General features: G+C 44.7%; 1 protein-coding gene across 50 annotated transcripts in view; it reads right to left on the bottom strand.

Moving 5' to 3' along the window:
* The window catches only part of C9H3orf20 (chromosome 9 C3orf20 homolog), a 59,698-nt gene that overhangs the window by 17,471 nt on the left and 25,735 nt on the right, over nucleotides 1–16,492 (bottom strand). For 29 of the 50 annotated variants that reach the window (XM_081526443.1, XM_081526430.1, XM_081526420.1 and 26 more), the window contains 5 exons: nucleotides 12,254–12,406; nucleotides 11,367–11,487; nucleotides 7,423–7,554; nucleotides 2,104–2,227; nucleotides 550–796 (listed from right to left, as the gene is read on the bottom strand). In XM_081526443.1, the coding sequence (XP_081382569.1) occupies nucleotides 550–796; nucleotides 2,104–2,227; nucleotides 7,423–7,554; nucleotides 11,367–11,487; nucleotides 12,254–12,406 (777 nt within the window). The remainder of the gene's footprint in view (nucleotides 1–549; nucleotides 797–2,103; nucleotides 2,228–7,422; nucleotides 7,555–11,366; nucleotides 11,488–12,253; nucleotides 12,407–16,492) is intronic. The other 21 variants (XM_081526451.1, XM_081526447.1, XM_081526450.1 and 18 more) reach the window with 2 other exon arrangements.

Below are 16,492 nucleotides of genomic sequence, written 5' to 3' on the forward strand. Positions count from 1 at the left end.
CTTCAGAACTGCTTCCCTGACTGTCTACCTAGGGGAACACATCCCCGCCCCCTTCCCAGTCACTCTCCAAGCTTGGGGTTGGCTGGCCTTTTACTGAATGGTAAAAATCCTAGTCTTTGCAGTGCCAGTGGTCTCAGGCACAGTGATGCACCATTTTCATCCTCGCAGGAAAGCTGCTACAGACCACAGATGGACGAGTGGGCATGGGTGTGTCCCAATAAAACCTTACTCATGGGTCCTGACATTGGAGTTTCCTATCATCTCACATGTCACAAAAAAAATCTTCTGATTTTTTTCCCCCTAAGCATTTAAAAACATAAAAATGACTCTTAGCTAGCCCATAAACAAAGCAGGCAGTGGAGGCCAGATTTCAGCCCTGGCCGTAGCTTGCCAGCCTCTGCTCTAACCCATTTCTACTTTCTTCCCAGGCTTTATCCCCATCTAAAATATTTCAGCTGTTCACATGTTCCTCTTCTATCTTTTCTCCCTCAGTTTTTCCCACCGTTGTGAGTCTCCTACCCATCTTAGCATCTGACACACAAAGCCCACCTGGGTGGAGCCTTGGTGTGGAACTTGCTGGGCTTCTTCCGCGTGGGGCTCACAGGAGCTGACTCAGGCTCTTCCTTTGAAGCCTCTTCAATCATGGACTCGAGTCGGGCTGAATGCGGTCGTAATAAAAGAGTATCTCCTGGGTACAGAGTCAGCTTGGTGCTGCGCTCAGGGAAGAGCCCGGACTTCAGTCTGGGCCGACCAACTTCTGCCTCTTCCTTTACTGGGTACTTGATGGTGAACAGGCCTGTGGACAGAAGATGCTTGGGTTACTCCCCTGGCCACCGTGCCTTCCATGAGGCTGCACAGCATGCCTCTCCTCTCCAGCCTGCACTCCCTAGAGTCTGATGCAGGACTGCCCCCACTACTGTTGTCTGGCCCAGTGCTCCCACCCTAGTGCGGGTGGTGGATCAGTCAGAGCTGGTCGAACATAAGAACAAATCAATCTCAATTCTGGCCCTCTGTCAAGAACCCAGCTCTGATCCCTCCTCCCCCGTGGGCCTGCGTTTCGTTCAGCTTTGTGCTCTTATAGTACTCAGTGTAGATGCTGGGTACCCAACACGTCCACGCTGTTCCTTCTGCCTCCATCTCTGTTCTTTGTTGTACTTATTGTATTTTTCTTTTGCTTTCTCTACTAGATGGGCCAGAGACCTCTCATTTCTTCATTCACTTACCAAACGTTTCCTCAATGTTGGGCACTGGGCATAAAGATGACCCCGCACAGGGTTCCCTGCCTCTGGGAACTCCAAGCAGGAGTTGGGGACAGAGATGGGAAAACAAAAAAATATTCATAATGCTAGGTAGGAAGACTTAGAATTAGAGCATGAACAAAGTGCTGTGGGAGCCTGGAGGAGTGTGTGACATTCTGCTAGAAGGTATGGGAAGGCTTTCCAGAGGCAGGGCGTAGCTGAACTGAGTATTTGGGGACAAGGAGCAACTCCCCAGGGAGGCCATGGGGGGCACCACAGCTCCTGTGTGCCCAGCCAGGGGGTGGCATGGGGTGGGAGAATCAGTGTTTCTTTGTACCCAGGCCCGTGAGCAGTGAGGAGGAGAGCCCAGACATGGGAGGGGTCTCGAGGCCACCCATGCCGGCCCTGGGGGACTCTGTGGGCCTGACAGGGACAGCTTGGTGACTTGGCTGCTTTCCTCTCTTCTACCAAGACCTTCAACAAGGAGAGGAACAGGGGCTGCAAGAGGATGATGGATGATATGGGAGATGGAGCCAAAAAGTGAACCCTGCGCAGGTGGGGGTGAGGACAGAGAGAGCAATAGAAAGACCAAGAGAGACCCAGGACAAAAGCAGTCACATGGAGACATAGAGACACACAGAGAGCTCTCAGAAGTTGAGCTTGGCAAAGGGCGCCATCATCAGCTGAGTGGCCCCGAGGAAGTTCCCTCCCCACTCTTGAGCCTGGTCATCCCGTCACCAACGAGGAGTCCTGCTGTGCCATCTCCCTGGGGTGGTGAAGAGCTGTGCCTGGAGGTGTCCTGAAGGTGGCCCAGGACCTGGGAAAGCCCTGGGACAGGACTGCAACCCCCTTTCTGCCTCGTTACCTGCCGCCAGCAGGATGGAGTTCATGAACTGGGACACTGTCTTCTGAAACCGCCTCTTGATCTCTGCCAGGGCCCGGCTCATCTTAGATATCTTTTCGTCCATGTTGCTGCTTCTGCGGGTTATCTAGGGAGAGGCCGAGGGAAGGGCATTGTCAGCAGCCCTGCCAGGAGCCATCTGCCCAGCCCAGTGACTACAGGCATGGCCTTGGCACAGAGGATGTGCTGTCCCTGCAGGGGACCCATCTTGTCCCCTTGGCCCAGTGAATTCCTGCACACTGACTCAACCTGCCTCAAATGTCCCCCACCCCCAGAGATGCTGGTTGCTCTGGGCAGAACTGTTCCTTGCCTTGGACCCCCACTGTGCTCTCTATGCAGTCTGAAGACAGAGGTTAGGTAGCCCTTTGTGATCAGCTGCATGGGAGCCTGTCTCCCCAACCAGACTCCAACCTCCTGGAAGACAAGCATCAGGTCTTGGTCTCCCTTGTATCCGGGAGCCAATCAAACAGAAGGCGCTCAGTTTATGCTTGTTGTATTATGAATAACTGGATGGACAAATGCTTCTTGGGAGCCTCTGCTGCCTGCAGGACCCTCAGAACCCTTTTCATCCTGCTGGCAGCTCTCAGCTGAGAGACCGCCATGTACCAGGGTTACACAGACTGACCGGTCCCCATGGGCAGTTTGGGATTACTAGCTCAGTTTGGGATTACTGCGAAGGGCCACCTTGGCTCCGAGGCTCCTGTGAAGCAGTTGAGGCCATCCTGCAAGTCAACCTCTGCTTCTGCTGGGGTGGACAGAGGCTCAGCTTCTGGAGTTCACGGAGTCAGTGTCTGACTTTTTTTCCAGGAAGTTCTGGCCGACTTGCTAAGCCAGCAGTAATCACTCCCCATGCTGAACTAGCACACCTGCTCATTCCTATCTTTCCTGCCCTGGATTCTGATCACCTTTTACTTTCTTTATCCCTAAAACTTCACCAGTCCCCTGAAGCAGGATCCATGATGTCTGTATCTCCCACTTGACACAGAGGAGGTGGGAAGTAATTTTTCCCCTGAAGAACTGAAGCCTCAAGTAGAGAACAGGGTGAGTGGAGAACAGATTTTTGAAGAACGGTGATGTCAGCTACATGTCCCTCTTTGTCCTGCAGGCAAGGCTTCTGTAAAGAATGCCCCAATTAACAGCAAAGCCTCAACCATCCTTCTGATGGTTGGTCCCAACCTCTTGTCTCTGGGCTAATTTTATTTATTTTTAATTTATGCCCAGTCTTGCTTCCAAAAAGGATTTGAGGCAGTACTGCGTGAATAAAGCATTTAAAACAAGGCATTTCCTTGCTTCCAAAGTGCTGCCTTGATAGAAATATTTAGTGAGGAGTCTGACTGCAGGGCCATAAAATCTGGGACTGCCACTCTGCCTATCACTCTGATGGGTGGTTCCTTCCAGGGTAATGCGTGTCTGGGGAACCATTTAACAAGTTTTCCAGTGACAGGGACTTTGAGGGAAGAGGCCACCTTACCCGCATCCCTCAGCTTCCCTAGATGGCCACAGGTTTGCTGATGGGTGACAGCTAGCCCCAAATACATACACACACACACACACACACACACACACACACACACACACACACACACACGATGGAGCTGAACGAAATTTTAAAATCCCAGGAAAGAAGTATGGGAAAGCTGGGTAGGCCTTTCCACATCACTATACAAATGGGGAATCTGAGACCCAGGAAAGGATGGTAGATGGAATGGCCTGAGGCCCCCTCCTAGACAACGGTCTCTATCTCTCAAGATTTCACATAAAAATATTCTGAGATGCTTAACCTGCAAGCTAGGGTTGACATTTGGAAATCTTGTTACCCAGAATAAGCCTGATATTTCTTCATTTGTTGTTTTTCTGGTCAGAAAGTTGTAAAATCCAGTATACCACCCTGCATTCTCTAAGAGAAGGGGTTATGACAAGGACTCTTTGGGGCAAGTCAATTTCCTTGGTCAACATCAACATCTAGACTATCATCTAGAATGCAGTGGTTTTCAGAAGCTGTTTTAATGTATTTGCCTGTTTATCCCTACACTAAATGTCCCCAGGACAGTTATGCTTTTTGAGTTATAATGTTTGTATATGATTTCAATACCTTTAGACCATGAAATTTTTGCACCTTGTTTTATGTCACTGGATGTGTTCCAGTGTTTCCTACTTTATAGTCTATGGGAACTTACATAGAATTTATATCCTGCTGGTGTGTGAAAACTGTATGTCTAAATCTTAACTATGTTGAATTGGTTCATAGTGCTCTTCATGTCTACTGTATCCTTCTACTTTTTCCAATCTATTCATTCTATTAATTTTTGAGAGTTTCATATTGAAACTCCAACTAAAATCTTAATTTCTCTACTTGAAAAATAACTGTAATATATAGTAGAACTGTATGTAAGTTTGTTCTGTATTTTTCAAATCTCCTGTAAATGTGTTATCATACTTTTATAATTTAAAAAAATTAAAAAGAAAGAGTTACAGAGTTCTTGTTAATAAACAACTTTCAGCTTCCTTCTGCACTGTCAGCCTCTGCAAGCTTCCTGTAGTGGGAATTCCACCTTTAGATTCCCACTGTAGATCTGTTAGAAATACAATGCGAGCTGCACATGTGGTTTTAAATGTTCCTGAAGCGACATTAAAAAGTTCACAGAAGATGAAATCAATTCTAATAACATATTTATCTAACACAATACATCAAAAATATGATGACTGCAACATGTAATCAAAATAAATGATCAATAAGAACTATGACATTCTCTTTTCATACTGAGTCTTTGAAATGCAGCATGCGCTTTCACTTCCAGCCCATCTCAGCCTTGAGTTGTCACATTTCAAGTGCTCAATAGGCATTTGTGACTCACAGCTACTGTGTTGGAACACGAGGCTCTGGACCTCTGATTCTAGCTCATGAAGGCTGCACTTAGTTAAGAAAACATAAGATGTGAATGATTGTGGGGCTTTCCGAGGCCAAGAGGGCATGTTTGGTACGTGGACTTAAGAGTGACTTCTCTCGGCTGTTTCATGAGGGTCTTCAATTGCTTATATCCTGGTTCTCAGCCTCATTCCAAATTTGAAAGATTATCAGACAGGAGGGTGCCAGAAAACAGATGCATCACTGCAATTTTATGGGAACAAAATTTTTCTATTACCTACTGCCTTGATAAGTCAATGCACATTTAAAAAATATAGTATAAAAAGGTTTTCAAGAAATATAGACATGGGACCGCATACATTCTGTGAACTTAGTCACCCAACAGCGATGTTTAGAGTAAGAGCAGGGGACCAAATTGACAGAATGGACTCAGCGCTCAGCACAGTCATTTATCTCAGCCCAGAGGGACTCAAAACCCCGGGGCTGCTTTGGTCTTTGGTGTGGGGAATGTAGGCTGAAGTCACAGGCATCTGAATTTCCTGGCTGCTTGATGAGACCCTTGAATGAACCCGGCACACCCTCAGCTCTCCTCTCTCCCCTACACCAAGCCGGTGAAGCTGCATCACAACCACAGTGATGCTTTTGCCCCTTCCGTTAGACTGAACATATTTCATAGACGAGAAGGAGTGAGGCTTCTTAAATATCCCTGGCGGCCAATCTAGCACATGGCAGGTGCTAATTTATGTTTATTGAATTAGCTAATCAATTTAAAAAGTTGAAATGCTACTGAAATGTAAGAAAAAACAGTGCAATGCTTCCCTTCAGGAGAAACACAGGTGTTCTCTATATCGTATTCAGATAACAAAGGTCTCCAACAAATGTCTGCCTCACCTGTGCCCAGAGAAAGGGAAACTGGGACACTTCTGAGAGTGAAAGTAAAGTGAAAGTTGCTCAGTCGTGTCCTACTCTTCGTGACTCCATGGACTATACAGTCCATGGAATTCTCCAGGCCAGAATACTGGAGTGGGGAGCCTTTCCCTTCTCCAAGGGATCTTCCCAACCCGGGGATCGAACCCAGGTTTCCCACATTGCAGGCGGATTCTTTACCAGCTGAGCCACAGGGGAAGCCTAAGAGAGAAAGGGATGCTACTAATAATTTCTGGGCTGACAGGTATAAACCGGGACTGGGCCGGGGAAGACTGAGAGGTGTGGTCCCCCTGCCTCCACTCCAAGCAAGCCAATCCCTTGTGTGTAATGCCAGTGGCTGGTGCCACCAAGGAGTCCTTGGCTACCCCAGTGTCTCACAGTGAATGTCAACTGCTCTCCTCTAGACTATAAACTCCTGGGGGATCAGGGACTTTGTCCCCTCCATCCTATTCATCTCTTTGCAATACTATGGACCAGGCACACAGGAGGTTCCACGAAGACCCAGTGAATGAAGAACTGGGTTTTCCAGACTCTGCCACTGTCTCACCTGCCCCCTTAGCGAGTACTTCATCTAAAGCAGTCCTCATACTGAGTCCTGGGGCAACAGACACAAGTAGGAATCCCCAGTTCAGTAGAGAAGGCTGGCTTATAAATAAAGCAGTGTTGGAATGGAGGTGAATCACAGCTGGGAGGGCTGAGTAAGGGGACAAGAGGACTCTACCTGGGACGGGCAAGGAGGTGGTGGAGAGGATCAACACATGGGCAGTTATTTTATTCGGCACCATCTCTCCCTCTTCTGGCAACAGCACCATAATCTTCCTTCAGGAACACACTCCTGCCTAGTCATGTGCTCAAGTGGTATACCAGGGACTGATCACACCCCACGGCTCCTGGGTTGGACGTGACACTCGAGCCTGGCCAGTGAGAGCAACACACACTTCTGGCCACAGAGAACATTCCAGGCATGGGCACCAGATGGAGCCAATGATGTTGGTGTTGGCACCTCTACTGGAGCACATAGCTGAGAGAGGTTCTCTTTCTCTTGGGAAAACCAAAGCTGGAAGAACAATGAGCCCAGAGAGGCTCATGACCATCTGGTCACCATAAGGTGAGAAAAACTCCTTGAGAAGGAAGCCAACAAAGAGGAAGGCAGAACGAGGGGATGGGAAGATCTTATAGAATCCTTTGAGGGCCTGGATCCAGTCATGTCTGATGCTGCCTATCTACAGACTGACTTTTCCGTTTACTGAGCCAACACTGTCTCTTTCCATGCTTAAGCTAGTCTGCACTGGATTCTGAGGCACCTGAAAGACCCTTGATACAAGCGTCACAGAGAAGGCAGTACTAAAGGCAGACTGACTGATGAGCAAAAGTCCACGAGGCAGGGAAAGGGGTCAGGCCTTGCATGGGGTGAGGGAGGTATTCCGAAGTGACAACCCACACCGAGATGCTCTGGGCTCAGGTCCAGGTGACTGGCCTGTGAGCCTTACCCGTTTATCATGCGATATCCCGTGGGGACAGTTGCTGGCCGATATGGGGAGTGTTACTGTCTCATTCATGGAGGTGAAGGTGACCATGATAGAGTCCTGCCCGAGCACCGTCAGCTTCATTTGCTCATTCACCTGTGGATGAAGAAACCAGGACTGGGTGGGCCCCCACTTCTGCTGCCCCACCTACTGCTCCTGACACACCGCAGAACACAGAACCCCTCTTGGCCTGGGGCTGAGGGAGCCGTTTCTGGTTACTATGTTAGAATCTTGCTTTCATGGAGAAGACAAAAGAATTCCCACTTCTCTTTGAGGGATTAGCAGAAAAAGTAAGGATGTTTCTTTACCACCGCCCCTTCCCTTTCCAACCCAAACGTGTAAACAGCTGTGAAGGAGACAGAAGGATCCAATAGCCAAGTCAGCTCTTACCAGGTTGATTCCCCCCACATAAATGGGAAAAAATACAACAAGACAATGGTCTAAAGGCTCATAAGAGTGAACAAAAGCAGGCAGATTTCAGAGTCAAAACTTAAAAGGACCAACATGGGATGAGTTCTTTCTGGCCCAAAGAACCAAAGGACAAAACCTGGGGCAAACTACAGTCACAGAAAAGCAAGGAGAGATTTACAGAAAGGATAGAGAAATAGAGTCCCAGATGCCATTAATAATCAGTTCACAGCTCTGGCTGATCTCTGGACCATGTGTGCAGATTCAAGGCGGCCTACTTCCAGGGAAACAGAAAACAACTGAGATTTGAGCTGCGGCCCACTACTGGTGAGACAAAGTTTGCACTGTAACTCTAACTAAGTCCACTGCCTATTAAAACAAAAACAATCAACACGTCGGAATTCAGAAACTCCAAAACATGACATTCACAATGTCGGCAAACCAAAACAACTCAACGTGTGAAGAACCAGTGAAGCGTGAGCCATTCTGAAGGCAACAAATAACCAATTCTGTCTGATATGTCCCAGATGTTGAAATTAGCAGACAAGGCTTTATAGCAGCTAATTTAACTATGTTCGATAAAGCAAAGAAAAATATACTTACAATGAAAAAAATTAGGAAATCTCAGCAGAGAAACAGAAAATATAAAAAACAGCTAAATGGAAATTACAGAGTTGAAAATAAATACCTGGAATTTCTAACCTTCACAGGATTAGCACAACAGCAGAATGGAAATGACAGAATAAAGTCAGTGAACTTGGAGAGATATCCATGTAAATTATGTAATCTGAAAAATAAACAGAAAAATATTGAACAACAACAAAAACAGCAGAGCTTCAGGGACCTTCAGGACAATGTGAAAGGTCTAAAACATGTAATTGGAGTCTCAGAAGAGATGGAAAGAGATTGGAGCACGTCCTCCCTAAAATAGGGGCAGAAGACTTCCCAAATTTGATGAAAGATGTGAATTTACAGATTAAAGAGGCTCAGTAAACCCCAAACAGAATTTATATGAAGATAACCACATGCAGACACATCACAGTCAAACTTATAAAACAAAAAGAGAAAATCTTGAAAGCAGCTAGAGAAAATGAACAATGATTTAAATAATCACAGATTTCTTATCAGAAACTATGGAGGACAGACACAATGGAACATCTTTAAAATGCTAATTTTTTAAAAAGTCAAACAGAATTCCATACCCAGCAAAAATATTTTTTCATAAAAACATTTTCCACATGAAAAACAACAGAATTTGTTGCCAGAAGATATTCAAGAAATGCTAAAGGAAGTTCTTTAGGCTGAAGGGAAATGATACCAGGAGGAAAATGGATTTTCAGAGAGGAATGAAAATGCTGGGAATGGTAAACATCTGGGCAGAAACTGGTCACTGCAGCCTTCAAGACAGCATGCAATCCAATGCCTCTCACCTCCACCCCATGACACATATAGCTCCTGGCTTCTTTTCTTGCATGAAAAGCACCTGTGAACTTTTAACAATGCCACACTGACGCCTAACTTTGGAGATGCTATTCCTCTACCCAGAGTTCTCTCCCTCTTTATCTGTATCTATGAAAATAGTATGCACACTCATGTTACACCTCAAGGCCACCTTGTCTTCCAGGCCACTCCTGACTGCACCAGACTCTGCTGTGCATTTCTGCATGCAGCTCTAGGGCCTAGAAGAATGAATTGAAACACACTGCTGAAACGCATCAGTGATGTTAAAGCACCCTCCCCACCATCGTTTCATTTAGTTCTCACAAAAGCAGTGTGAGGCAAGGACGGAGGCTCTGGTGACCCACCTTGTACTGATGGGACACCAAGACTCAGAGAAGCTGAGTGGTTTTTAGAAAGCTGCACAGCCAGGGATCAGCAAGACATTAGTACTTGGCTCCTCAGATCCTCATCCCAGTTCTGTCTACTTGGCCTCACTGACATATAACATATGGTGCCTGCTTGCGAGCAACTTACAGTCTTTTTGAATTTTAAACTTTTCATACAACTACAAAATGTTAAATATTAAGGCAATAACAATACACCTCTGGACTGGGGAGCTGGGACCTGGTCAAGCAATAGAAAGACTTGTGAAAACTACAAAATCCAGAACCCACGGCAGACCAACTGAATCCAGATCTCTCTGGAGCTGTGTCTGGGGTCTGTATTTCTGTTAAAAGTGTCATGGGTGATTCTGATATTCAGCCACAACTGAGAACCTCTTCATTGCATAACTAATTGTCCAATGACTGAAATTCCTCATTTCAGTGTGGATTACCTTTTAATCCAGACAGTGTGCCCTGGAAGAAGAGAGAAATGGGCGTGAACTGGAGAGCCACAAAGATAGGAAGTCTGAATAGGGCTTTGAAGATAGAATGATTTGGACTGGCAGAGAGAGAAGATGTATTTCAGGCCAATGGGGTGGGAAAGGTGAGTCATGTTCAAAGACTTGAATGTTTCCAAACGGAGGTATGGACTACAGGAATTGACTTACAAGAATGAGAATCCAGTGGCCAATGTAGAGGATGAACAGGAAGGGCATAAGACTGGATGTGTGAGCCCCACCATAAGCTCCAAGAGTGCTTCTGTCTGTAACTCTTACCTTGGGTGGATTCTATGTTCTATGGTCTTTGAATCCCAACCCACGGGCTAATCCCTGTCTCACAGTGCTTGCCCTCCTCTGCCACATGCTACCCCCAGACTTCTAAGCTCCTTGAGGGGTATAATCTATCTTTCTATTCCCAAGGTTGGTGATTTTAAACAATGGGTGATTTTTGCCCCTCAGAGAACCTCTGGCGCTGTCTGGAGCTATTTTTGGTTGTCATAACTAGGAGACCAGGTATCACTAGTGTCTAGGGTGATACTGATAAATAACCTACAATGCACAGTTATCACAAAGAATTATCCATCTCAAAATGTCAGTGGTTCCAGGGATGAGAAACTCTGCCATAGGTAAAGTGATAAGCACACGTAATTTGCTTGATTAGTAAATTAATGTAATCAGTTATTATTTAGTACTAGTAATTCAACATTAACTTATTACTTAATAAATCTTTGAAGAATAGCTTAACAACCAAAAGAATGAAAAAAGGATTTTTGTCTATCAGCTACCTTTAATGCTCAGGTTTTTTTATTTCACAGATAATAAACTACAAAAACAAACATTGACGAGGACCAACATAATATTAACTTTTCTTACTGCCACATCAGACATTAGAAATAAAACTATCAACTATGGTAACAGTTAATTCCTAAAATAAAGGACATTTTTAACTATAAAAAAATGTTGTTAATAATAAAAATATAATAGGAAGAATGTTACCTAGAAAGGTTAGTACAACAGTTGCCGCAGGCAACTGAAAAGTTCACTTCAGCCAACCGTGGGCCACTGCCCATCAACACGGGAACCTCTGGATGAGATTACAAGCTCCTAGAGGCCAGGGCTCCTGTCACACAGGCAGCCTCCTGGTTCATAATGCCATACCTCTGCTGCCCACCCCTACCTTGTATTCCAGAGAGAGTAAAGTCTCCGTCTTGGAAGTCCAGCTCCACTTGTGGACTACGTAGCCCTTGTGGTCGTTGGTGATCCCACCTTCCTCATCCAAGACCAAGACGTATGGGCAGCTAGGAGAGATACATGAATGAGGAGCTGCCTCCATGCCCTTGAAGGAAACCCTCATCACTACAGGCTATCAGCAGGCAGGACGCTGAGACTCTGCCCTAGATGGAGGAACTGTGGACTCTTTCAGATAGCCCCACGTCCCCTGCCTAACATGGTCTGAGGTCCCTTCACACCTGTTGATGCTACTGGGGGAAGTCTGCTAGGAAGCGCAGGTCTGAGGGAGATGGTGGAGACTCAGGCTAAACCCAAGGGAGATAGAAATGGTATGTGTGCCTGCAGCCCAGGAGCTTGAGCATGTAAGATCTCAGGCATCAAAATGGGAAATGGAACATATGTCTCATAAAGTAAGTCATTCCTTCCAACACAGCTCCTTAAGAGTATCAGAGAAAATCCACATTTGGCTGCCAAGAATATGTGCTACCCATGGCCTCTCCTTCACTGTTTCCAAGTATAAAACACTTCTCTTCCCTAAAGAATTCTCCCATGAACCTAGCTGACAGTCAAGATCTTAGTGTTCTGGGGGAACAAGTGGAATAGGACTTGGGGAGTTTCCCTTCTTGTTGGCTGTGACATGGTTCCAGCAAAGAAGGGCCTCAGGGCACCCATGTCCCTGAGGCATCACTTGGGCCCTGCCACGCTGTCTTCCTAGACGTCTGGATGCGGCCTGGTCCCTCCTTTTACCAGGGGCTCCTACTTTCTACCTCGGTGCCCCACTTCATTACCCTCAGAGATTCTTCCATGGGGCCAAGACTCCTCCCACCTACTCACCGGGCCTTTAGGTTGTAGTGAACACAGCCCTGGCCTTCAGCATTGAACAGGGCCAGGAAGGAGAAGTTGGGTGTGTCGTTAAAGAGGCAGGTGATGGCTCTCCCTCTGCAGCACGTGGGGATCTGACACATGGCGATGTTTCCAGAGGGATAGCTGGCAGAAATGGTTAAGTAGAAATAACAGAAACTCTCCAGGTTCTGCTCTCAGGTGCCTCATGGAAAGCCCAACATTGTAAAGCAACTTTCCTCCAATTAAAATATAAATTAAAAAAAAATCCCAATATATGCATAACAGGAGTCCTGAAGATGAAGGAGGGGGACAGAAAGAATGTTTGAAGATACAGTGGTTGAAAACTTTTCAATTTTCATGGAAGATATGACTGTATATGTTCAAGAAACTCAACAAACTCCAAGTACAATAAATTCAAACAGAGCTACACTGAGACACATTATTATCAAGTGGCATAAAGACAAAGACTCTTGAAAGCAGCAAAAGAAGAGACTTCACATGTACAAAGGATCCTTAATATGACTGGCCAATTTCTCATCAGAAAACAAGGAGGCCAGAGGTACTGGGATGAAATATTTAAAGAGCTGAAAGAAAAAAGCTATCAACCAAGACTTCTATATTGAACAAAACTATTCTTCAAAATGAAGGAGAAATTAAAATTTTCCAGATAAATTAAGCTTAGGGAGTTAACCACTAGTACACCTGCCAACCAAAAATGCTAAAAGGAGTTCTTAAGGCTGAAATGAAAAAACACTTATTGTTGTTTCTTAGTCACTGAGTCATGACTGACTCTTTGCAACTCCATGGACTGCAGCACACCAGGCTCCTCTGTCCTCCACTATCTCCCAGAGTTTGCTCAAATTCATGTCCATTAAGTCAGTGACGCTATCTAACCATGTCATCCTCTACCGCCCCTTTCTTTTGCCTTCAATCTTTCCCAGCATCAAGATCTTTTCCAAAGAATTGGTTCTTTGCATCAGGTGGCCAAAGTATTGGAGCTTCAGCATCAGTCCTTCCAATGAATATTCAGGATTGATTTCCTTTAGGGTTGACTGGTTTGATCTCCTTGCAGTCCAAGGGACTCTCAAGAGTCTTCTCCAACACCACAATTTGAAAGCATCAGTTCTTCAGCACTCAGCCTTCTTTTATGGTCCAACTCTCACATCCATACATGACTACTGGAAAAACCATAGCTTTGACTACATGGAACTTTGTCGGCAAAGAGATGTCTCTGCTTTTTAATATGCTATCTAGGTTGGTCATAGCGTTCCTTCCAAGGAGCGTCTTTTAATTTCATGGCTGCAGTCATTGTCTGCAGTGACTCTGGAGCCCAAGAAAACAAAATTTGCCACTGCTTCCACTTTTTCCTCTTCTGTTTGCCATGAAGTGATGGGACTGGGTGCCATTATCTTAGTTTTCTAAATTTTGAGTGTTAAGCCAGTTTTTTCACTCTCCTCTTTTACCCTCATCAAGAGGCTCTTTACTTCCTCTTCACTTTCTGCCATTAGAGTGGTATCATCTGGATATCTGAGCTTACTGATAATTTCTCCTGACAATCTTGATTCCAGCTTGTGATTTATCCAGCCTGGCATTTTCCATGATGAACTCTACATATAAGTTAAATAGGCAGGGTGACAATTTACAGCTTTGTCATACTCCTTTCCCAATCTGGAACCAGTCCATTGTTCCATGTTCAGTTCTAACTGTTGCTTCTTGACCCACACACAGGTTTTTCAGAAGAGATAAGGTGATCTGGTACTCCCATCTTTTCAAGAATTTTCCACAGTTTGCTGTGATCTTCACAGTCAAGGCTTTAGTGTATCCAGTGAAGCAGAAGTAGATGTTTTTCTGGAATTGCCTTGCTTTCTCCATGATCCAATGAATGTTGGCAATTTGATCTCTGGTTCCTCTGCCTCTTCAAAATTCAGCTTGTACATCTGGAAGTTCTTGGTTCAGGTACTGTTGAAGCTGAGTTTGAAGGATGTGGAACATAAGGTTGCCAGCATGTGAAAACATACTTGACAATAACTCAAAGACACACAAAGGAACAAAGAACACTGGTGAAGGTAACTACATGACATATGATTCAGTATTATGTTATTTTTGGTTTATAATTATTTTTTCCCATATGAGTTGAAAGAACAATTACATAAAATAATAATTGTAAATCTATGTTAATGGCACACAATGTATATATAAAGAGTTAATTTCTGTTAATAACAAAATAAAGGAAGAGGAATGGAGCTGTATAGGAGCAGACTCTTATATGCTATTGAGGTTATGTTGGTATTTACTCAAACTAATTTGTTGTCAATTGTAATTAATTTCTTGGGGCTACTATAACTAAGTACCACAAATTGGATGACTTAAACAGCAGAAGTTTATTCTCTCAGGGTCTGGAGTCTAGAAATCTGAAATCAAGGCGCTGATAGGGCCACGTTCTCAGAGGCTCTGGGGAAGAACACTTCCTTGCCTCTTTCTATTTTTCTGGTGGTTACCAAGAATCTTCAGGATTCCTTTGTTTACAGATGCATCACTCTAACCTCTATCTCAATCATCACATGATATTTTTCTCCGTGTGTTTGTTTTCTCTTCTTATAGGGGACACCAGTAGATGAGGGCTCACTCTAATCCAATGTGACTGCATCTTAATAATTATATCCCATTATACTAGGGAACCACTGAGAAAATAACTAGAAAATATGGAGAAAAGGAAATCAGAGATATAATTTAGCAATCCCACTCTTGGGTATATATCTGGAGAAAAACACGGTTCGAATGAGCACCCCAGGGTTCACTGCAGCATTGTTTACAATAGCCAAGACATGGAAGCAACCTAAATGTCCACTGACAGATGAATGGATAAAGAAAGATGTAGTACATATATACAGTGGAATATTACTCAGCCATTAAAAAGAATGAAATAATGCCATTTGCAGCAACATAGATGGACCTGGAGATTATCATACTAAGTGAAATAAGTCTGAGAAAGACAAACATCATATGATATTGCTTATATGCAGAATAAAAAAAACGGTACAAATGAACTTATTTACAAAACAGAAATATAGTCACAGATGTAGAAAACAAGCTTGTGGTTACCAGGAGGGAAAGTGTGTAGAGGGAGATAAATTGGGAGACTGGGATTGACCTATACACACCACTATATAAAAAGCAGATAACTAAGGACCTACTAGATGGCACAGAGAATTGTTCTCAATACTCTGCAATGACCAATACAGGAAAAGAATCTTAAAAAGAGTGGATACAGTAAATTAACTATATATCAATTTTTTAAAAGATGAAAAAAATTAAAGAGTGGAGATTCACTTCACTGTACAGCAGAAACTACTAACATTGTAAATCAATTATATTCCAATAAATTTAAAAAAATATTTATATTAAAGGAGAATGATATCAAGTCAACAACTGAACATTCCACTGTAATGAACTATTAAAAGAAGAGCGAAGTAAAACTAAAGCTAGCAGGAGAAGGAAATAATATAAGAAGAGAAAACAAAGAACAGAAAAAGACAATAAAGAGAATCAACAAAACCCCAAACTGTCTCTTTGAAAAGACCTGTGAAGTTAACAAAACTAGCTAGACTGAGAGGGGGTGGAAAGGAAGACTGAGTCCAACAGCTGCACTTGTGTTTTGGCCATTTGGTCACAGTAACACAGACGCTGTCCTTCAAGATCACTGGGTCCAACTTCATCATTTTATAATGGAGAGGAGTAAGGCCCAGAGGGACGCAGTGGCTTGGGCAGGGTCACCAAGAACTGGGCCTAGAATCCAGGCCTCCTGGCACTCCCACAGCGGAACTACATTAATGGCCAGGATGTGATGATCATTGGGGATTAGGTCAAGTATATCAGCGTCGATGGCCTCAGGTCTGGGGTGGTCCCAGCAGGGGATCTTTGGGATTCTGCGGCAGGGGAGCAAGTATGGATCCCAGCAGGCTGAGCTGCGGTCCCCCAAGCCCCTGATCTATACTAGTCCACCCCCTCTGGTGGCAGCTTAACTCACAGACACAAGCTTCATGAGCTCTGGGGAATGGTCCCATTCAATGCAGTGTGGAGTCTGAGAGGGCGAGCCCCACGATCCATGTAAGCAGCAGCTGCCTGAGGAGGAGTGTGCTGGGTTCAACACACAGGGTGCCCTGGAAGCAGGGCTGAGCAGAGGGTGATGAATGCACTTATTTATGGCCAGAGAAACAATAGGACTCCTGT

Source organism: Giraffa tippelskirchi, chromosome 9 (assembly GCF_054371585.1).
Source record: "Giraffa tippelskirchi isolate mGirTip1 chromosome 9, T2T-mGirTip1v1.2.pri, whole genome shotgun sequence".
In the NCBI taxonomy this organism is placed as follows: Eukaryota; Metazoa; Chordata; class Mammalia; order Artiodactyla; family Giraffidae; genus Giraffa; species Giraffa tippelskirchi.